At 44.1% G+C, this 24485-nt stretch overlaps 1 protein-coding gene across 2 annotated transcripts in view; it reads left to right on the forward strand.

Annotated features, from left to right (window-relative positions):
• Positions 1-24485, forward strand: part of HUS1 (HUS1 checkpoint clamp component) — a 38493-nt gene that overhangs the window by 10125 nt on the left and 3883 nt on the right. For both annotated transcript variants that reach the window (XM_088445676.1, XM_088445677.1), the window contains exons 3-7: positions 392-568; positions 2258-2365; positions 8290-8364; positions 10268-10370; positions 19577-19708. In XM_088445676.1, coding sequence (XP_088301802.1) covers positions 392-568; positions 2258-2365; positions 8290-8364; positions 10268-10370; positions 19577-19708 — 595 coding nt within the window. The remainder of the gene's footprint in view (positions 1-391; positions 569-2257; positions 2366-8289; positions 8365-10267; positions 10371-19576; positions 19709-24485) is intronic.

Below are 24485 nucleotides of genomic sequence, written 5' to 3' on the forward strand. Positions count from 1 at the left end.
AGGGCACCTAACACGGGACCGCCAACTCCCGCCAGCTTATTGTGAGTGCTTTAATCACTATTTCAGCAATGTATATAAGTCGTGTCCTTGTCCTGCACTGTAATGTACTGTAAGTTACTTGTTTCTAGTTCACCTATTAGTTCTATGTACTATGTAAGGCGCTGCGGAACACTTGTGGCGCCATATAAATAAAGGATAATAATAATAAAGTGATCCATAAACAATCAGCCTATCAGAAGTAGGTAAAAAATTTTGCTGGTGGTTCTCTTCATTGTCTATCATTAACGGGTACTGTAGTTCTGGTGCAGAGATGCATTTCCTAAAAGACATGGGATAGTATTTTCTAAATAGAAGTGCAGTTATAAACTTAAATTCTGGTTTTCTATTTCAGGCTAATTTCTTTGATGAATATCAAATGGAAGGAGTGTCTGCCGATCAAAATGAGATTTATTTGGAGCTGGTGCCTGAAAACATTTCTCGAGCTTTAAAAACCGCACAGAATGCTAAAGCTGTAAAAATCAAACTAACAAATAAACACTGTCCTTGTCTCACACTGGCAGTGGAGTTGGTATGTACACAGGCATTTAACAATTTTGTTTCTTCTCTTTTTGTGTTATGAGAAGGAACAGATTATGCTTTATTTTGTTATTGAGTAGCCAAAGGTTCTGAGCTGGGCATCACAATTTTAATCTTAGACATGGTAAACCTTTACTTATTCTTTAATAGAAAGCCATTCATAATCTGTTTTTGGTCTAGAGCTACACTTTGTAATTTTGATTGTAAGGCACAAACAACCGCAATCAAGTTGTATAAGAAATGTAAAGTTAGATGTTAAGGCCCCTACACACTGAGCAATGTAGTTGACGATCCGACGCATTGGAACGATAAAACTGCTATATCTTTCCTTGTGTATGCATGACATTGTACATTGCGGGCTCCCGTGGGGTCGTCCGTCGTTTCTCCATATTTTTCTGCGTGTTGAAAAGATCTGGCGAATCGTCTGACGATCCCATGCAGTGCTCTGGGGGGGGTCTCATGTCGGGGCACCGGATTGCCCTGTGTGTAGTGACCACCCTATATGTCAGCCCTCGGAGCATCCGTCGCATTGGTGGGTATACATCGTACCGTGTGTACCCACCATAAGTGCAGTTAGAGGGGGTTATTTTGCACCTTATAATAAACCATGTTGCTCTGCTTGAGTGCAAATTTAAAATGTGCGGACAGATTTGGTGTCGGGAGGGGACCGCTTCCTAGGTCATCTCTGATTCACAGTGTATAATGAAGCTGACCAGTATTTGCGTGCTACATGCAAAAGCAAGAAATATTTTCCCTGCATGCAAAATAATAAAAAAATAAAAACTTCACCCAGTGCATGATAACAGGACTTGCATATGTACAACCTTTAGCTGGATTTGCATCCGACTCTAAATAAGGAATTTATATATTTATTTTCATATAGTATTATATTCACTATTGGCAATTAAAAAAACATAAGTGTCCTCACACCAAAACTGCTGTTGGATGTGTTCTAAAAACAAAACGTATGTCACTAGGACATTTTTAAATCATTTAGGAGGGAAATAAGTTATTTATGTATACAAAGCATATTTATCATACAATATTCATGTGAGCAGAGACTCTTTCAAATAGTTTAAAACTTGCTGAGATGTGAACTAGTCCTAAAAGGAAGAGATTGTAATTTTGTGCATGGACTAGTTGGAGATTGTTGTTGACAGGTGATCCGTCTGATGTCAAATGTGATTTCTGATAGTCATGGAAAGATAGGTGGCCAGCCAAACTATGCCTCAGTTGTAAACCAAATGGGCGAATAGTGCACTTTAAAAACTAGATCGGAACCAGTGGAGCCAGCTATTTTATTTGCTGAACAATATTAATGAAAATACTGTTGACGATGACTTCTTTAATATAACTTCTCAGTTATATTAATGTCCAGCAGCACACATGCATTTGATCAAATACACTGTTGTATAATAACACCACTGAAAACATTGGCTTTTTAAATGGTAGTTGAGGTAGAAGGAATAGTTGTTCGCAAAGGTATAAGGTTAAAATAAAGTCTGTTCACACAGTTTCAGTCAATGCAAAATCCCTGCTGTAGCTGTATTTGACCTTTCTATGTAGCTACTTTGGAATCCTTTATTGTGAACTTGAGTTTGGGATCCACACTTGTTTCATTTTATTGATGGTTTACTGTTACATTTACACTATATTTTATTTTATTTTTTTGTACTTGTAGCCTTCTCTATCAAAAAGCAGTCGTATTGTCACACATGACATTCCTGTGAGTGTTATTCCCAGAAGGCTGTGGAATGACTTTAAAGAACCTACTTCGCCAGACTTTGATGTGAGTATGATTATATGTAAGCAGCTACCCTATGCTAAGAGCATGTCATTTATATGCTCTACTGTGAATACCTATTTATATTCTCTGAGACATGACAAATTTATTCTCACTTTTTAAGGAGGCTATGAATAGGAAGCATATTGTTGAAAAAATAAGTCATTGTGTGGTTACAAGAGGATTTGGTGTATGTGACCAAGTGTCAGCAAATAAACATAAGTGTGTGGTATAAAATAAATAATTCATATGGTGGCATGCCATGTTAACAGCTACAACAAACAAAATGCGTGCACTAAATGATTAATACAAATTAAACATCGGCATACATTTATAAACCGTAAATATACCTGCAAAATCATTTGCTAAAAGGGGAGATGACACTAAATGCAAACACTGGCTTTTCAATCAACTATTGAAAAGCTGCATAAGACAGATGAAAATAAAGGTGTCCGAAAGCTGAAAACCTATGTAAACGTGGATGTAGTCACCAATGGTGGTTAGCAGAGCTATTGTGCCTTGCTTATGCCTCCTTTGTCTCAATGAGTTGATGAGAGAGGGCAGTAAACAATCCTTAACCTGGTCAAATACTGGTCTAGAGGGCATTTAAAAATGTACATTGGAGATTGGACCTTTTCCAGTCCTGCGTGCACCTGACTTGCGCTTTCCCCATTCATTCTGTAAAAGAGTCAGTCAGTGACAGACCCTTTGTCCTGGGCATGTGCTTGGGACAATAAGAATCTGTTCCTGATATTTCCAGATTCATGGCACAGCTGCTCGGCTACTCTGCAAGAGCCATGCTCATCACTGGAGTTTTTGGTGACTAAGGAAGTGAAGCTCTGACCTCAGTGATCACACTGTAGGGGAGATGTTTCAATCATTTGAGAAAGCAACCAATCAACTTTTTTACCTATTATTTATCTAGCACAGTCTATGAAATGACAGAAGCTGATTGGTTCTTATGAGCAATTTCTCCACTTTATCTCTCTACAAAGGCTTAATCAAGTATTTAAAAAACTGGGTTTAATAAGTTACTTTTACAGTATATCCATATTCTCCTCAACATAATATGTAACTGTGTTTGTCCAACTAAACTGATAAATAGACGTAATACAAGGTAATAAGTGTTTGCGATCCACGCTACACCAGGCAGCTGGTAACCTACGTGATGTTCACCAATCACAAAAAGTATATATGCACAAAGAGTAAAAGGTTAGAAGCGCTCTAGTTGAGGTACAAGATGTATATATATCTCTAATAAATGTAAGAATAAATATAGGAAGAGTCTCAATAGTTCAATGTAAAAATAGTCACTTTTTCGACGTTATGGTTGTTGTAAACAAGTTCAAATCTTGATCCTTTCTGTATGGTCTCAAATAACCTGATCACTCCAATTGGTCTCCACACTATTACCCCTCAATGTCAATGGTTCATACAAGACAACAGTGGAGAATACGCATATAGTGTAAAACCATAGACATTTATTTAAATCATAACATGCATAAAAATGGCCGTGTACCATCAGGGACCTTTTATGAAAGGCACAATTTACAGCATATAGGGGTTATCTGCTCCCCCTATTAGAGCTATACCTTCCCACAGTTGGGTTTCTGGATGGCAGCACCATAGGATACAGCACCAGGTATTCCCCACTTTTGTCTTGTATGAACCATTGAAGTTGAGGGGTAATAGTATTTGAGACCATACAGAAGGATCAATATTTGAACTTGTTTACAACAACCTTAATGAAGAAAAAGTGACTATTTTTACATTGAACTATTGAGACTCTTCCTATATTTTTATTCTTCCATTTATTGGAGATATATACATCTTGTACCTAAACTAGAGCGCTTCTAACCTTTTACTCTTTGTGCATATAAACTGATAAATAGGTTTAGCGAGTGTAAGCTGGCAAGAATATACCTTTTGGTAAATATCGTGGTTCACCAAGACTGAGAAGTATGGTGACAATAAGCTTAGCTCAGAGAGAAGCACATACTATGTTTGTACACAAGTGCGCATAGAAAGAAGGAGGACATATCCTAGAACAGTAATGTCAAAATATCCGTCTTCAACATATAGAGCAGGGGTCTTCAACCTTTGGCCCTCCAGCTGCTGTGGAAATACACATCCCAGCATGCCCTGCCACCGTTTTGATATAACAGCATGCTAAAACTGTGGCAGGGCATCCTGGGATCTGTAGTTCCACAGCAGCTGGAGGGCCAAAGGTTGAAGACCCTTGATGTAGAGCAAAGAAGACACAAACTCCCTTTACTGTGTTCACTTTTTTGAAAAACATTTTATTAATGTACCTCAAGATAGAAGCAAACAGATTTCGAAATGTCTCAAGATTAAATATATAGCAACAGTAAGTACAGTGTATAAAAATACAAAACATATATCAAAACTAGAAACATAGGTGAAGACAAATTTTATATAGGAAGTATCTATAACAACAATAAGCAATTACCAAGATGAAAGTAAAATCGGGTGGGATAGGAAGGTCTGGGCGGTAAGAAAACATAATAAAATGCGTGGGATAGTATCTTATATCAAGTATAAGGTTCAAAGCTTGCTAATAGATGTATAAATACGTTCACAAAGAGACTGAACAGATAAAATGTAGATGGAGGTAGTGGAAATAAAGTTTAGCTAAGGAGGAGACAAGTCGTATTTTCGAAGACTTTAGTGGCCTGCAATGAGACCAGGGGGATTAGAAGATAAATTTCCCTTTTTTTTCTAGAACAACTTCACACCATTTTCCATATCTGAAAGAACAACAAGTCTATCGAAGTAATTTGTTCCAGTAAAGCAAAAAGAGAAGGTGCTGATCTTCTTTTTATTCATTTGTACAAAATAAGTTTCTTCACTTTCTTCTGCTTCCAACGACTTGAGTGAACATAAGCTCTATAAATAAATGCAATCTAGCAGAACCAAGCAACTTTAAAATAGCACGTGTATAGGAGAGTATCAGTTTGAGGTCCTCAATTTCAGAATGGTCATCGGACCACCATTCTTTTAAAGTTGACCACATTTTAATATCTGTCAATAGGAGATGTGGATATAAAAACCTGATGTAGTATGGAGCTATCGTGTGTAAACTTAATAATGAGTCTAATAGATTGTGTTCACATTTTAAACAATCGAAACCATTGCAGGGGTTGAAAGGAGATTTCCTACTTCTATTTGGAAATACTAAATGGACAACCTTTGCTGATCATTATTGGTTTCTAACAGGAATATAACTATTAACAAAAATATAAATATAAACACATAAAATTGGGAAACTAACTTGTCAGTAAAATACATACTTTACAAGACAATAAATTACTTTAAAAATTATCACTCTATGAACTTGATCTCATTTGTGCAGAAATAAAAATTGTGAAATCACTGCTTTTCCAGTTTGTACAATTATGTACATGGACATATTTGACTGACTGTGTCATTCAGTACTGGGGATGAGAAACGATAGTGTACTGTGCATGACCACCATTTGTGTCTGGAATCCACAAAAAAGTAGTGGCTTAGCAACGGGGCACCCACTAAAAAAAAATATATACATATACAGTCAGGTGTATAAATATTGGGACATTGACAGAATTTTCATATTTTGGCCTCTATTCACCACCACAATGGCTTTAAAATGAAATAAACAAGATGTGCTTTAACTGCAGACTTTCAGATTTAATTTGAGGGCAATTACATCTAAATCAGGTGAACGGTGTAGGAATTACAACGGTTTCTATATGTGCCTCCCACTTTTTAAGGGGCCAAAAGTAATGGGACTATCAACTCAAAAGCTATTTCATGGACAGGTGTGGGCTATTCCCTCGTTATTTCATTAACAATTAAGCAGGTAAAAGGTCTGGAGTTGATTCTAGGTGTGACATTTGCATTTGGAATCAGTTGCTGTCGACTCTCAATATGAGATCCAAAGAGCTGTCACTATCAGTGAAGCAAGCCATCATTAGGCTGAAAAATCAAAACAAACCCATCAGAGAGATAGCAAATAAATTAGGTGTTGCTAAATCAAGTGTTTGGAACATTCTTAAGAAGAAAGAACGCATCGGAGAGCTCAGCAACACCAAAAGACCCAGAAGACCACGGAAAACAACTGTGGTGGATGACAGAAGAATTATTTCCCTGGTGAAGAAAAACCCCTTCACAACAGTTTGACACATATACACCTACATCCTGAAGAGTGTTCTTGATTTGGCAAAGTCAACAATCAAGAGAAGACTTCACAAGAGTGAATATAGAGGGTTCATCACAAGATGTAAACCATTGGTGAGCTACAAAAACAGGAAGACCAGATTAGAGTTTATTAAACAATATCTAAAAAAGCCATTACATTTCTGGAACAACATCCTATGGACAGATGAGACAAAGATCAACTTGTACCAGAGTGATGGGAAGAGAAGAGTATGGAGAAGGAAAGGAACTGCTCATGATCCAAAACATACCACCTCATCAGTGAAGCATGGTGGTGGTAGTGTCATGGTGTGGGCATGTATGGCTGCCAATGGAACTGGTTCCCTTGTATTTATTGATGATGTGACTGCTGACAAAAGCAGCAGAATGAATTCTGAAGTGCTTCGGGCAATATTATATGCTCATATTCAGTCAAATGCTTCAGAACTCATTGGACGGCGCTTCACAGAGCAGATGGACAATGACCCGAAGCATACTGCAAAAGCAACCAAAGACTTTTTTAAGGCTAAAAAGTGGAATGTTATGCAATGGCCAAGTCAATCCCCGGAATGGGTATGAAATACCAACGGCCGCATGGCCGGCGGTTCGATTCCCGTCAGCGGCAGCCCGACCTAAGCAGAGTTCGAAGCAGCGGAAGCCCGACAGTGCTGGAAATCCCGATGGTGGATAGGTGAGTATCTACTAACCTAACCCTCCTTAGGGGTGCCTAACCCTAACCTCCCCCCAAGGGCCTAACCCTAACCACCCCCTTCCCCGCTGCCTAAACCTAAGTCCCCCGAGGGGGTGCCTAACCCTCTCTCCCCCTAGCCTAACCCTCCCGGGGGGGTGCCTACCCCTAAGTCCCCCCCCCCCCCCCCCCCGGGAGCCCTAAACCTAACCCTCCCCCCCGCGGCTGTCCGCTTGCAGCGCCTGGCATCACTACGATCGGGATGCCGGTCTCCCGGCGTCGGGGGAAATGCGGGCGTCTACATCTAGACGCCCGGCATTTCACCCTTGACGGGATATGACAGTCGGGAAGCCGGCTGCCGGTATTTAGGCAGTCGGCTTCCCGATTGCATACCCAATCCCCTGACCTGAATCGGATTGAGCATGCATTTCACTTGATGAAGACAAAACTGAAGGGAAAATGCCCCAAGAACAAGCAGGAACTGAAGACATTTGCAGTAGAGGCCTGCCAGAGCATCACCAGGGATGAAACCCAGCGTCTGGTGATGTCTATGCGTTCCAGACTTCAGGCTGTAATTGCCTGCAAAGGATTTGCAACAAAGTATTAAAAAGTGAAAGTTAGATTTAGAATTGTTTAGTTTGTCCCATTACTTTTGGCCCCTTAAAAAGTGGGTGGCACATATAGAAACCGTTGTAATTCCTACACCGTTCACCTGAATTGGATGTAATTACCCTCAAACTAAATCTGAAAGTCTGCAGTTAATGCACATCTTGTTTGTTTAATTTGAAAGCCATTGTGATGGTGAATATGCACCTGACTGTGTGTGTATGTGTGTGTGTGTATATATATATATATATATATATATATATATAATTTTTTTTTTTTTTTTTTTTTGGGGAGGGGGTGGTGTAGCTTGCACAAGAATATGTGGGTCTGTCAACTTTGACTAATCTTTCCTAATTTGTGAGTACGTGTCCTTTATTTTTCAATGGGGTATGTTTTTCTCCTTTTTAAATTTTGATATTTCTTTCTTTTTTTTGTTCTATAGATCAGCATATATTTACCACCAATTAAAACTATGAAGAGTGTTGTGGAGAGAATGAAAAATTTAAGCAATTTTATAGTAAGTTGTTTGTTTTTTTTTTTGTGTGTGTTTTTTTTTTTTTGTGTGATTGGGTTTTGTTTTTTGGTTTGTTATTTTGGTCATTTTTTCATCTTTAAAATTCCTTTTATGAAGTTAAAGACCCGCATCCCACATACCTGCTGCAAGATGAGAAATGGCTTCTGCAATATTTGACTGATGGTGGCCGGCAGTTGGCTCAGTTATGTAGAATTCATGCAGCGTTTGACTGAAATTGCATTTTACTAGGCTTCATGACATACATACAAGAGTTCAGCAAGTATGGCATATGTGCCTGTTTTTACTTCTGGAGACTACAGTATGTGTGTCGGGTTTATACCAGATGGTATGGCTTTATAGTTCCATCTTTTGACAGTAGAAAATGCTAAAAATACAGTATAAAATCCATACACCATATAGTCCTTAGCAGGTATTAATAAATCACATTTACTGTTTAAAGTATTGGTTTGTAAGTGTAACGTGTTTCAGTCTGCATGGCTACAGACGCGTAAGAATTTTTGGTGCACATGCAAAATTTGAGAAGAAATACATTTGCATCCAACTCCACAGGCTTTGTCAATATTCCAGTAAAAAACAGTGAAAGTGTATTTCTTCTTACAGTCTCTGCAACTATTGATGTTTGTTTCTTTGTTAATATTTTTCAGTCTGCAATTAGGGCAGCTATAGGGTCCAAAGTGGCAATTCTAGTTTTACATAACCTTTGTACCAAAGAAACAGTAGTAAATTGGTGAAAGGGTAACTAGCAGACAAGTTGCATTAAAGGCATTATTTGCTTCAGCCAAGATGCTTGGAATAATACATTTATCTTGCTATATTTTTTATGATTTCTAAGAATGTTGTATTCCATTTAATCAGAAGAATGAAATACAAATACAGTCTTGGGGCCATATTCAATTAGAAGCGAAAAGTCAGTTGTCGGACTTTTTGCCATCATTGCTGGTGTCAGGTGTGAAAAAGTATTACGTGCGTCCCCGCGTATCCCCGTATTCAATTTGAAATCGCCGAAAACGGGACCCGGCAAAACGCAAACAGGCAAAGTGCTATAATTTTTGGGGAAATCAGTCTGACTCCCCCCAAAAGTTGCTCTGACATGGGGGTTCATGATGGGTACCCCCGATTAGCCCTGCTGAAGGTATTTTGGGGTCTTTGAATGGTCTCAATAGGCGCTATTTAGCGTCTTTGGGACAGTGATGAAGAATAGCATTTAGGCACTTTTTTTGGAGGGGTAAATATGTAGTACCATCAAATTTGGGGTACATGAAAATGGGTGCAAGCATATTTTTAAAGTTGCTAAAGTCAAGCATTAAAAAGCAGCAAAAAACGCACCTGCTGTCAAAAACACACCTCTTCCATACTTCCAAACTCACCCCCCCAAAGCTATTTCGCTAGTTTTTGTATCCCCACTGATTTTTTATTTTTTTTTCGCTCACTTTTTTGGGGTGTCTTTTGTGGTTTTTAGCGGTTTTTTTTATGCAATTAGCGTCAAGGGGGGTGTAAAATGGGTTTAGGGGGGTTGCTGCAGTTTTGCACCCCAAAATCACAATTCTGCACTCTTTTCCGCCGGGTATCCATTGGCGAAACCTTTCCGCTGGTTACAAGGCGCAAACTTTTTGCACCGGCGAAAAGTTGGGCAAATTGAATACGGGGATAAGTTAAAACCGGCGAAAATTATCATTGAAACTGACTTTTTGCTTCTTATTGAATATGGCCCTTGTTCCACAAATACCTGAAAACAGTAAATTGCCTTGTAAATATTTTTCCACAAACCAAAGTATATGAAGTTGTGGTGGTGATGTACTGTTTACAGATGGTAGAACATAATTTTCTAATATCTTTAATTCATGTGTGGCTATGACAAAAGTTATATATAATTTAAATTTTAAAGGTTATTGAAGCCAATGGAAGTGGAGAAATTAACTTGAAAATAGAGACCGATCTAGTGTCTGTTTCAACTCATTTCAAAGACCTAGGAAATCCTCCATGGGGTGGTAAGTAGTTCTATATTTTGCAGACTGTTATGTTTCATAGTATATAATGTAGATCAGTTGTATTTTTGTACACCACCCCTAATTGAATTGGAAGATTTGCTAGAATTTAATAAGTTGCTCAGTGGCTTCTGCCATACATTTTCGTATAGCGAAATTAGTCCAGATGGAAAAAGAAAATACAAAGTAAAAGTGCAACGAAAGCTCATGTTCTCAGACACATATCTTAGCTGAGAACAGAGTATGTACCAGATACCTTCCTCAAACATTAAACCAGGATAATAATTTGAAATTCATTTCTATTGACCGAGGCATTCTATTTAAGATCATGCATGCATACATACTAAAGCAGTGCTTCCCAAACTCATTTCTCAGGAATCACTAATAGTGCATGGTTTTTATTTTTCACTTGTGATTCTGTGAGGAGACCAGGGAACCACGCACTGTTAGTGCTCCTTGATGAATGAGTTTTTGAAACACTGTAATATTCCTTACAGCAGAGGTTCCCAAACTCTGCCATTACAGTCCAGGTTTTAAGGATATCCATGCTTGAGCACAGGTGACTTAATTGCACCTCAGTCAATTTGATTTAACAAACTGGTCTCAAGCATGGATATCCTTTAAAACCTGCACTGTAATGGCAGAGTTTGGGAACCCCTGCCTTAGAGGATTACTGTGCCCAGAGAGGCCTCCCAATTATCATGTTTTGCCCTGGAGTAGAAAGGTGTAGTATCTCCCCAGCTGTCTTCACCATTGCCTGTATACTTGCTTGTTATGACTGTGATATTTCATCCACCAGCTATAGATTACCATTTAGTTCATGGACTTGACATGATTGGTCATTGCACCTCTCCAATAACTTGTCATGCTGACTATCTGAATGGCAACTGTTGAATAGTGCTATGCTGTTTATATAGCAGATTGAGGCAGCTGATGGACTGAGGTGCTCTTTAGGACATGCCTAAAAAATGTCTCAATTAGACTGTAAGCTTGCGGCACCCGGGACATCTCCTCCTGTTCGTCTAGCTACAGGGGTGCTCCCGGGTACCAGTATTTTGCCTACCCAGACTGCTCAGCTGCTACTATAGAACCTCCGTGGATGCAGTCATTTGCGCAGGTGTCAGCTTCTTTCCAGCAGATGCTAGACAGGGAGAGTTCATCCAAGCGCAAGCCTTCTAGAAGGGAAGGTTTTCCGCCCTTATTTGAAGACGATTCAGTTCTGAGTTGTCCTCTGAGCACGAGGCAAGTGTCTCCGTCGCCTCTGAAGGGGAAACTTCATCAGGGCTTGAGGATTCTGTGTCTAGAGTTGATGTTGAAGCATTGATCATGGCAGTTGGATTGGTACTCTAGGTGTAGGATTTTGAACAGGCTCTGAGGTCCAAAGCCCCGGTTTTCAAGCATTTGAAGAAGGTGACCTCTGAGTTCCCTTCTGCAGAGCAGTTGGAGGACCTCCTTACAGAAGCATGTTCTCATCCGAATAGCTACTTCCAGTTGTCAATGCGCATTACATGCTTCTACCAGTTGCAGAGCGGGTTAGGTGGGTGTCTCCTCCTCCAGTTGATGCCCACATTGCTCGCCTTATTAGAGCTTTCATTCTTCCGATTCCTGATATGGCTTCCCTTCCCTAGGGATCCTACGGATAGGAAGCTGGGGACTTTTTTTTTTTCTTAAGGCAGCCTATACCAATGCAGGGGCTATTGCACGCCCCACCATGGCTTTGGCTTGGTTGGACAAGGCCATTGCCAGCTGGGCAAAGGCATTGGAAGCTGGCTTTAGCTCTGGTACCTGCAGAAAGGAATTATTGCCTCTTGTGGGGCACATGAAGTAGGTGCGTTCTTACCTGGTGAGGCGACCATTGACATGGAGGTCTTGACCTCTAAGGTGTCAGCATCTTTGGTTATGTTCTTGGCGAGTTGATACTGATTCCAAGAAAGTGTTAGAGGTGCTCCCATATTTTGACTACATTCTCTTGGTCAGGAGTTGTACAGGATTGTTGCTACAGTGTCGGCATCCAGGATGGCCTTCCTGCCTTCGGCGGCACCTCCAAGGGCCAAAACATCTACCTTTTATTCCTCTTGTCCACAGGGAAAGGACAGAGGTCAGGCATCATCTAGATTCCAGCGTTCCTCCTCCAAGTGAGCTTAGCCACGTGGTAAGTAGTCTTGGTCCACCAGGCGTCCAGCTACCAAGCCAGCTGATAAGCCTGCCACATGACAGGGCAAACCTCCACCTGGAGGACCCCAGTGTGGGAAGCCAGCTTTTGTTTTTTGACTAAGTTTGGATGGAAACCATGACAGACGCTTGGGTCAGGGGTGCAGTCTCTAAGGAATATGCACTGACTTTTCAGAAGCGTCCTATGGCGCGCTTCTTTTCCACATGATTTCCAGCAGATTCAGGGAAAGCAAGAGCTCTCAGGGAGGTGGTTCACTCCCTTCTGGCTTCCAGAGTCATCATTCCATTTCCCCCATCTCAGAGATATGGGTTTCTACGCCCAAATCTTCCTGGTCCAGAACCCGGACGGCTCATTTCAGCCCATCCTGAATTTGAAAGCGCTGTACATGTATCTGCAGATACCCAGTTTTTGCATGGAGTCTCTTCGCTCCATCATTCTAGCTATGAAACCTGAGGATTTTATTGCATCTTTGGACATCCAGGATGCACGTTCACACATTCCCATCCGAGTCAGCCACCAGCGCTTCCTCAGATTTGTGGTGCAGTCGGATCACTACCAGTTTCAGGCATTACCATTTGGACTGTCCACAGCTTCTCGTGTATTCATGAAGGTCATGACGGCCATGACAGCGCATCTTCGTCGAAGGGGCATCAGAATCTTGCCTTATCTGAATGACCTTTTTTCTCCTGGCCTAGTCTCTGGATGTCCTGAGGGACCACATTCATCTGATGTGGGTCTTCTAGAGTCACACAGGTGGATGATCAATTGACGAAAGCCTTCTCAGGAGATGCTGCATTTGGGAGCTAGGCTGGGTTCCAGGGTTCAGCATGTCTTCCTTCTGGCAGACAAGATTCATACCCTGCCATCCAAGGTTAGCACATTCCTCAGTCATCGCTGGGTGTTTATCCACTCCTGCATGCAGATTCTAGGCTCCCTGGTCTCCACATTCAGCATGGTGATGCCCAGTTTCACTCCTGTCTTCAACGGGAGGTTCTGGCCAGGTGGAACAAATCCCATCTGCACCTCAGGGCACAGATGATCATTCTCTCGCAGGAGGATCGTCACTTCCTTCGTGTGGTGACTACACTGGTCCCACCTGAACAGGGGCTTTTGGATCCAGGACTGAGTCTTGCTCACCACATTTGCAAGTCTTTTGGGAGTGAAGTCTTGTTAGCAGATGTTCCAGGGACGGTTGAAGGCTCAGGATGATTATCCATCAATGTCCTGGAATTCAGGCAGGTGTACAGAGCTCTTTGCTGGGCTCATCCTCTCCTCCAGGATTGTCTGATTTAAGGTGCAGTCGGACAACGCAGCAGCTGTCGCCTACAAAAACAACCAGGATGGCAGTCACTGAACCATGAAGGAGGTTAGTTGCATCTTTAACTGGACAAAACGTCACCTTCCGGCTCTTGTCAGCAGTTTTCATTCCCGGTGTACAGAACTGGGAAGTGGACTTCCCAAGCCGCCAGCATGTTTATTCGTGCGAGTGGGTCCTTCATACAGACGTCTTCCAGTTACTGGTCAGTCATTGGGGCCAACCAAGAATAGATATGATGGTGTCTCGACACAGCCACCATCTGCCGAGACGCTGTTCCCACACCAGGGATCCCGGAGCATTCCTGGTGGACACTATGGCAGTGCAGTGTAAGTTTCTGCTCATCTACATCTTTTCTCCAATCTCTGATTCAGCTGGTTCTCCGCAAGGTCAAATTGGAGAGTGGCACGGTGATCCTGGTGACCCCAAATTGGCCACGGCAGGTGTCGTACACAGGTACTCTGGGCCTCTCAAACGACGCATCTGCCTCTGCAGCCGGATCTTCTGTATCTGGGTCTGAGCTTCCATCCATATCTGGCTTGTCTTCCTTTCATTGGCTAGCTCTTGAGACTTCCATCCTGAGAGCAAAAGGGTTTTCCAGAAGATTCATCTGTACTATGCTTAATGCTTGGTCCTTCCGGCTCTCAAAACTCCTTTCTTTTCTGCATGCGGGTCTGGATTTGAGCCTCCGGCTCACTTTTTTGAGAGTACAAGTCTCCACCCTGTCTTTACTATTTCAGCAGCAGATTGCACTGTTACCAGACGTACAGACGTTTTTCAAAGCGTCCTCCATGTGCATCTGCTGTTTGTTCCTCCAGTGGCTCTATGGAATCTCTCCTTAGTTCTTCGGGCTCTCAAGTCTGCTCATTTTGAGCACCTGGATACGGCAAACATTCGTTGGTTTACATGAAAGACTGACCCCTTATTTGCCATTAAGTTGGCCCGACTTAAGCGCCTTGTTTTGTCTCTCCCCCTTTCTGTTCTTCTATTCGGATCGGGCTGTTTTGAGGATTTGCTTGTGTTGCCTACCCAAGGTTCTTTCTTGGTTCCACTTTAACCAGGAGATTGTAGTACCAGCTTTCAGTGTTCCGGGTTATTCGCCAGAGGAGGCCTAGTAGGGGCTCCGGATTTACGTAGATGGGACCAGAGATTTCCGCAGATCTGATTCTGTTTGTTCTGTATGATTTTCACAAGCTGGGCTGGTCGGCTTTTAAACAGGCTCTGGCCAGGTGGCTCTTCTTTATTATCTACCACGCCTACTCCTTAGGCTGATCTTCCTGCCCTTGCCATGGTAACTGCTCATTCCACTCGGTCAGTGACAGCCTGTGGGTTGCTCAACGTGGCGCTTCTGCAGAGCAACTTTTGTAAGGCTGCCACATGGACCTCTGCCCATACTTTCATTAGTTTCTGATATGCCTTTGATACCTTTGCCACTACAAATGCGGCCTTTGGGCGACTGGTTCTTAGCGCAGCTCAGTAGCATCCCCTTCCATAGGTGGACAGCTTAGGATGTCCCATTGTCCTCCCTTTGCTTCCCAGTGGAGGAAGAAGAAAAGGGAATTTTGGGTCTTACCTTTTTTGTTAAATACTTTTCTTCAACTCCATAGGGGGCACAGGGCGCCCACCCTAGCGGATGTGGTTTGCTGAGGTTAGTTTCTGTGATACCGTTTTCTACGCTCCTTGCCCCAGAGAGTCTTTCTTCTCCTTCTCTTTTTCCTCGCTCCTTGCCGTGGGTTGGGAGCGGGGTTTTGGGGAGAGGGAGCCCTGGGCTGCTGGGTAATTAAATTAATTGATTGGTGCCCAGACTCTCCTCTCCAGGCTATACCCATAGTCCTCCCTGTGCCCCTATGGAGTTGGAAGAAAATTATTTAACAAAGGTAAGACCATAAATAAGCTTTTTTTTTTTTTTTTTTTGCCGAAAATGTCTGTCACAATGTGATGCAACTAGGATGCACCATGTGACTTTGCTGAATAATTTGATATGTGGCACTTGTATATCTGTGTGCGTCTAAGTCTCTCAATTAGCATACAAAATGCTACGATGCAGCAGCCACAGCTTTTTTTCCACTGCAAGTTTTGTTTACAGACTCCGTCGCACACAGATATACAAGTGTCGCATATGAAATGAATCAGCACAGTTTCATGGTGCGTCCTCAAAATAAGACTCTCGAAGCTAGCAGAGTTGCACGGGACCTGGTGGCTCACTCACGCCAGGCATATCGCGCTGCATGGCATATCGAGGTTAGATTAGCAAGAACACGTGTATCAACATACATATTTGGTCATGTTCCACTTACATACATAAATACCTGCCCACTAGCCCACAATTTACTTTACAACATTGTTTGCAGTTACCTACTGCAGACTGCTATAATGATTATCTGAGAGCCACTTGAATGAGGCATTGACATGAGAATCAGAAACGATAGTAGAATGATGATTTTGCTTCCAGTACAAGAACGATCATCGGGAATTACTCGCTCATTTCAGTGTACTGTTGCAAGGAGTTCTACAGATTTAGGTTGTATAGTCTTTCTTTTCTACTAACCTCCTGGGGTTTGGAGAATATTTTTACAAGAAATTGCATACATTTTTGTTGGTCTAGGTCCTGATTCAGAGATGGTCGCAAACTGAAAGGTTTGTGTACATTTCCGATGTGCACATGCGCAAAATGCGTACTAACGTTTCCCGCGTCATCGCACGCAGTGCCCCAAAACAACAGCATGGCTGACATGCTATGTTCGGTTTGGGTCATAGACAGCGCTGCCTGCTTTTTTCAGAAAAAGGGCGCATGTCCTTTTATTGATTACCCATATACCGTATATACTCGAGTATAAGCCGAGTTTTTCAGCACATTTTTTGTGCTGAAAAAGTCCCCCCTCGGCTTATACTCGAGTCATGCCCGCATGGTACGCAGCTGAGTAGCGTACCATGCGGGCCACGGTGCAGACTGTGCCTCTGTGACACAGCTGCACCGCGTGTGTAGCGCTGACCGGACGGAGTTCGGTCAGCACTACATAGTGCCAAACACACAGCCGCCGGTGCCGGCAGCTGTGTGTTTGTTGTAATCAGCAGCCGATGAGAGTCTGTCAGACTCTCTTCGGCTGCTGCTGCTCCCGCAGTGGGTAATGGGAGAGACGTCGTCTCCCATAATGCAAAGCGGCCGGAGGAGCCAGTAGCAGCGTCGGGTTTCAGGTAAGTGTGTGTTTTTTTTTTTGTTTTGTTTTTTTTCATTACATCTCTCTCCACTGGGTGGGGCTACTACTGGGGGCAGTACCGGGGGGGGGGGGGTGGATTACTACTGGGGGCACTACCAGGGGGGGACTAATACTGGGGGCACTACCAGGGGGGGGATATTGCTACTGGGGGCGCTACCAGGGGGGGTATTACTTCTGGGGGCACTACCATGGGGGTATTACTACTGGGGGCACTACTAGAGGGGGAATATTACTACTGAGGGCAGTACCAGGGGGGGGGGGATTACTACTGGGGCAGTACCAGGGGGGGGGGGGGTTAATACTGGGGGCACTACCAGGGGGGGATATTGCTACTGGGGGCACTACCGGGGGGGGTATTACTGCTGGGGGCACTAACAGAGGGGGAATATTACTACTGGGGGCAGTACCAGGGGAGGGATTAGCTGCTGCATTTCCCACCCTAGGCTTATACTCGAGTCAATAAGTTTTCCCAGTTTTTTGTGGTAAAATTAGGTACCTCGACTTATACTCGAGTATATACGGTAAGTAGAATATACATCTAAAGGTTCACCATGACATAATGCCAGGTACTTTCTTAATAGTTACAAGTAAACCTTAGAAAAGCAGATTGGGTGCAGCTGTGGTTAGTAAGCTACATGGAAATGTATTTCTATATGGTGCTAGCTTTTCTCTATAAGCACAATATTTGGCAAGTAACTATTATGCCATTGAATATAGTGAAGCCTACTTGAGAAGATAGAAAGCTGTAACTGAATTTTGATTAAAAAAACAGGTTATTCTCATAAGAGCTTAGTCTATGAAAAAAAGTTACAGCTATGCTATCCAACTGGACCGCTTTGCAGAATACACTGAATATGTACAGAATTTTGGTGTTGTCCTAGATTGCTACTTGACACTTAGGTTGGGTATACACTAAGCCATATATCGTTAATACAAACAAAGAACGATATATCTTTAGTCCATCTGGCAGTGCGTACCAAAAATATGTCTGTGAAAGATGTCTTCCGCAGATGAAAGATGCATATTTGTCACATCTGCTTGTGTGTACACATAACCAACTGACTGACCCATGTGCTGGCCACAGGAATCGGCGATAATGACATCACAGCTGGTTCTTCTGGCCAGACATATCAGGTGGCCGATTTGAGTATGGACAAGGTACCTGATTCAGAGATGTACGCAATGCCGATATTTACAAAGATTGAGCGGTTAACCATTGCGCATTGATGCACTGCATGCGCGCTTCAATTGTTTTGCGATTATGCTGGCACATAGCATTTAATCGCAAAGTGAGTGACAGGTAATTGGTGTTTGGGGGAGGGAACAGGGGGTGGTTGTAAAAACGCAGGTGTGACTGCCCGTTTTAACAGTGTTTTCTGGGCGTGCATAAATTACCCACTGTGTTTATGCCTACAGCAGGAGAGCACTCTGCGTGTCTGGAGACCCACTGGTCTGCCAAATCGTTAGAATGGTCGGCTGATCTAATAGTTTGACAATCAAGCGTGTACCCCACATTAAACAAAATGGAAGCCACGATCAAATCTTCATTGACTCATCTGAGGAACATAGAATATATCACTTGATTCCCCAGTAGTACTTTACCTGGGTCTCCCAGCAGGAGAGTTGCACCACTTGCAGCCTGTATGAAATGCAGCAGCCAGGCTGTTAACTAACCAGCCCAGGTCATGCAACATAACACTCATTCTCTACTCCATTCACTGGCTGCCTGTAAGATGGCAAATCTATGACTATTATCACGATTATTAATATTATTGGTAATGAGAATTTCAAGTAAAAATATTTAATCTAATGCCCTAGTGTATGAGGCCTAAACAGAAAAATTTAAGTATTTGAGATGAGCCCTAGAGTAGTTGCATCAACTTCATCTGTGCTCATTTTTTATACATACAACTTCAATTCTACAAACAAAATGGACACCCGATAATTAACATTCTCACTCGCTAAGAGCGCCGAAGCAATTCATCATTGCTCCGGTGCGGAGACGGCTGATACGAAATTCAGCTGTCTCCTCGAGTATTTTTACTGCTCCTTTAGGATCAGTGAATCTTTTTCACTGCTCCTAATGCGCATGCGTGACCTACAGGTCACGTATGTGCACAGAAGGCCTGGCGGAAGGAGCCGGACAGGGGTGGTATCCGAAAGGATCCCTCTTCGCAATCCGGGACTCCTTCCCAAAGGGAAGGAGCAGGTTGCGGGAGCACTTTTCATCTGAAGATGGCAATCAAGCTTGATGAATTCCTGTCACCATACTAGTGTATGGGGACAGCCGGCCATTCCGGGAGAGAGGTAAGTAAGAGATATCTGTGATATCTCTTGCAATACATTTTTGATGAATGGCACGAAAACTTTAATTTCTACAATTGCAGGTGAAAATTCTCATTTTCACCAGCTTTTGTAGAAATTAAGTGATGATGAATGGAGCCCTTTATCACTAAAATTATGGGTTATGTTGCAATGACTGCATTATATTTTTCTCTTGTAGTTTCTGATGAAGCCTCACAAAATAGCACTCAGGAAAGAGACCCAGATATCATGTCAGAAGCCAGAGTTGATATTCGGAAACTACTGCAGTTTCTTGTTGGACAGCAAGTAAACCCTAACAAAGCTATATGTAGTAAGTAACTCTTCTAGGCTTTCTGTAGTGTATGGTTGTATGGGACAGATTCAATGAACGAGGAAATACTTTTTATTTTTTATTTTCTCTTCTGTGGGACATATGCAAAAAAACCAAGCAACACTTAACCTACATAGTAGCAGTGCCCATACTATGTCCATATTGTATGAAACAATCATAATGAAAAAAAAAAAAACAGCTGTGATTTTATAAAAATATATAAAATTCCTATTTTTTTATATTCTTTATAATAGAACATTATTTTCTTTCTTTTGTAAGTCAGGATAACATTGGTAACCAACCTGTCCCCACAGCATGGTTGGTCATTGCCGTATCTAACATTGTACACTGTACCAGCTGAGCGTCTGCAGTCCCATGCCACATACTATCTCCTGTCATTCCTCACTGTATATTTCTTGAGGAAGCAATTGAATATATATGCCTCAACAGTTTTTGATTAAAATATACTTGCAAAAGTATTCACCCCCCCCCCCTTTGCATGTTTCATGTTTTGTTGCCGCACAACCTGGAATTAAAATGGATTGTTTGAAGTTGTGCATCATTTCATTCGCAAAACATGCCTACAACTGTGAAGTTGTGTTTTTTTTCTTTTTTTTTTGTTATATTGTGAATCAAACAACATTTAGGACAACATAACAGAATACTTCAGTGTGCATAACTATTCACCCCCCCTAAAGTCAGTACTTTGTCGAGCCACCTTTTGCTGCAATTACAGTTGCAAGTCGCTTTGGATAAGTCTCTATGAGCTTGCCACATCTTGCCCCTGGGATTGTTTGCCCATTCCTCAAGGCAAAACTGCTCCAGCTCCTTCATGTTGGATGGTTTCCGCTTGTGAACAGCAATCTTCAAGTCTGACCACAGATTCTCAATTGGATTGAGATCTGGGCTTTGACTAGGCCATTCCAACACATTTAAATGTTTCCCCTTAAACCACTCGAGTGTTGCTTTAGCACTATGCTTCTAGTCCTGCTGGAAGGTGAACCTCCGTCCCAGTCTCAAATCACAGGCAGACAAACAGGTTTTGCTCAAGAATATCCCTGTATTTTGCACCATCCATCTTTCCCTCGAATCAGTTTCCCAGTTCCTGCTGCTGAAAACCATCCCCACAGCATGATGCTGCCACCAGCATGTTTCACTGTGGGGATGGTGTTCTTTGGGTGATGGGATGTGTTTGGGTTTGTGCCAGACATAGCGTTTTCCTTGGTGGCCGAAAATGTAAAATTTTTACTTCAGGGTCCATAGGGGGTCCACAGGGTTGACCTTGGGGTATAGCTGGATCTGGATCCATGGGCACCACGCAGTTAAAGCTTTAGCTGCTCCCAGGATGCACTTGGGTCCGTCCTCCTCTATACCCCGCTCCCGAGCCACAGCACCCCAGTTTGAGTTGGTGCCCGGCCGGAGTCGGGTCACCTGCGCAGGGGGGCTGCAGGAGCAGCCCCCAAAAGCTTTTTATTTTTAAAGAAAAAAAAAAAAAGAGCCTGTTAGATTTTTCTTCTACAACAGAGGCTCTCTAGTGTGGCAGCGACGGGCTGTCTATGCAGACGCCCACGCTGCCGCTCTCCTTCCCCGCTGGCGCCGCGACGCCAGTACTGCACTGGGGATCGCGGCGGGGGGGCCAGAGTCCGTACTAGCCGGACTCTGGGTACCTCCCTGGACTGCTGCCGGGGATAAGGTAAGCCGCGAGTCGCCGATTAGCGGGTGTTGACTGCAAATGCAGTCCTTTGCCCCCGGTTCTAGGGGACAGACCGGGGGCTGCTGGCGGTGGCGGCGGGCTCCCCCTCTGAGGAGGAATACCCCGTGGGACCACTAGACCACCAGGGATATATTGGCAAGCGGGAAGCCGGCAAGCCCTGGGGTTAATAGGCTAGCCAGGGGAGGAAGCCTTCCCTGTCTTGCGGCTCCTCCCCTCAGCTCAGTGCGCCTTTCAGCACGCAGTCTGGCGTCGCTGAGCTGCAGACTCTTTGGCCACTCCTCCTCTGAGGTCTCTGGTGGCCATTTTCTCTGTGGCAACGCAGATCTCAGGGAGCACGCGGACCGGTCCCCCTGTGTACCTCTCCCCCGATTTAAGGACAGCGTACACAGCACTATAGCCCTCCCAGACACTGAATCTGGGCAGGTTGATTGTAGTGGAACGGTGCAGTGAGTATATCTTCTCTGCATGGTATGTGACTTTTGCTAGTGCTGCCTGTCTGTGCTTATTTTCCGCTTACTGTCAGCTTATACCTGTCCCTTTACTTCTCCTACAGGTGTGTGGGGGAGGGACGTTTCTACATACCTCACCTATATAAATCATGTATTTGTGAGGTTCGTCACATACAGTGGTGTGCTACACAGTGCCATATTGTGGGCTGTTGTTCAGCACACCGGTGAGTGCGTTTACTTCTGCCCTGTTGCCAGATATATTTTTGGCTATATAATATATTCTGTCATGTCAGACGAGGAGGTTGAGCGCTCAGTGGCTCCGGTGTTGGCCTCCTGCGGACGCTGTTCTGCAGGAGTAGATAGGGAGGATTTGTCACAGGATGGCCCATCCAGACCTTCTCTGACGCAGGAACCACCGTGGGCGATGTTTTCTCAAGTGCTGGTGTCTATTGCGGACCGTCTGTCGGTCCCGACTGCTCTCCCTGCTAGGGCGTTACTCCAGCCGACCATTCCCCGGGTGTCCCGCAGTTATTGCGGAGTCCTCCTGGGTCTCAGTCTGTGGGTCCATATACGGGGTTGCCTATGTATGTACAGGCTTCCCCTGTGCCGCAGCAGCCTGTGGTACCTTTTCAGGCCCCTATGGCGACTCCTCCACCCTGGGTGGATGTGCTCTCCAACTCCGTGCAAAATTTGGCGGCCGCATCCTCTGCTTTTCAGTCCATGTTGCGGACTGACATGCCTTGTAGGGTTTCAAAACGCCCACTCATGGCGCGGGCGGCTCAGGTGTCGGACTCAGAGGGATCCTCAGATGATGGGGAGGTCCCTGATGACACTGACTCGGACGCCTCGGTCCAGGAAATGGATACCAAGTCGTCCATTAATGTGCGAGCACTGGTTAGGGCGGTGCGAGCCATTCTTCTTATAGAGGATGAGGCACCGGTCCCTAAGTCGAAGTATCCTAGTTTAAAAAAAACTAAGGTGGTTTCTGCCGTGTTTCCCCTATCTGATCAATTGACGGATCATATGGCGGTGGCTTGGCAGGCGCCCAGTAAGAGATTTCTGCCACAGAAGAGGTTTGCTTCCAATTATCCTTTTCCTGAGGCACATTGTAAAAAATGGGAAACTCCACCGGCGGTGGATTCCCATGTCACCCGTTTAACTCGGGGCGCTACCTTACCATTACCGTCTACCTTATCGTTACTCGCTGAAGGAACCCACGGACAGGAAAGTTGAGACTTGCTTAAAGTCTATATACTCCCTCTCCGGGGTGGTGGCCCGACCGTCCATGGCCATCTCCTGGGTGGCCAAGGCCATTGAGGGGTGGGCTAATGCATTGGAAGATACCTTCCCGGACGACGCTCTGGATGTCCAGAGGGTGTTGTTGGGACAGATGAGGGACGCTGCTTCTTACATTGGGGAAGCCTCTTTAGATGCTAGTCTTCTGACTTCGCGGGTATCGGCTGCAGCGGTGTCTGCCCGCCGATCCTTATGGTTACGGTCCTGGAGAGCGGACTCTGATTCAAAGAAAGGCCTGGAGGCCTTACCTTTCAATGGGGAATTACTATTTGGTCCGGACTTGGACAAAATAGTGGATACCCTGGCTAAATCCAAGTCTGCTTTCCACCCTTCGGCGGCACTGCCTGCTAAGGTTCGGAGTTCGGCTTTTCGTTCCTTTCGGGTTCAGGGTAAGGCAAAAGGTCAGTCCTTCCCGAGACAGTCGGCGAGTAAGACTGCCTCTAAACCCAAGAAGCAAGCCTGGAGTGCTCGGCGCCCTTCTTCCAAACAGGAAGATAAACCTGCGGCCTGATGGGACGGGCCTCCCTCTGGGGGATCCCAGAGTGGAAGGCCGACTTCTTCTATTTGCCCAGTGCTGGCACAATACCACCACGGTTGCCTGGGTTCGAGAAGTGGTCTCCCAGGGGTACGCCCTGTCTTTTCAGCACAGACCGCCCCACCAGTTTTTCTGCACGAGTCCTTCTCAGGACAAGCCCAAGGCGTTACAGATCCAGGAGGCTATAGAGTCCTTGCTGAAAGCAGGGGTCATTGTTCCCTTTCCTCAATCACAACGAGGGACGGGGTACTATTCTTCTCTGTTTCTGGTGCAGAAACCCAATGGTTCTCATCGCTCTATCCTCAACTTGAAGTCTCTGAACAAATTCCTCAGTGTTCCCAAGTTCAGGATGGAAACGTTACGTTCCACCATTCTGGCGATGGAACCGGGGGATTACATGGTGTCCCTGGATATCCAGGACGCCTACCTCCATGTTCCGATAGCACCTTCGCACCAGCGGTATCTGAGGTTCGCTATCCTTCAGCACCACTATCAGTTCCGGGCGCTACCCTTTGGTCTCTCCACGGCACCGAGGGTGTTCACGAAGATTATGGCGGTCATGGCCGCACATCTTCGGAACCAGAATGTACGGCTGCTGCCGTATCTGGACGACCTCCTGTTGCTGGCAAGCTCCCCGGAGGTACTGCTTCAACATCTCCACCTGACGATCGCTTGCCTGCAAGCACACGGGTGGTTGATAAATTGGAAAAAGTCCTCCCTGATTCCATCACAGCGGATGCTTCATTTGGGAGCCCTGCTGGATTCGCGTCCGCAAAGTATCTT

This window comes from Taudactylus pleione, unplaced genomic scaffold, assembly GCF_031769625.1.
Source record: "Taudactylus pleione unplaced genomic scaffold, aTauple2 ptg000386l, whole genome shotgun sequence".
In the NCBI taxonomy this organism is placed as follows: domain Eukaryota; kingdom Metazoa; phylum Chordata; class Amphibia; order Anura; family Myobatrachidae; genus Taudactylus; species Taudactylus pleione.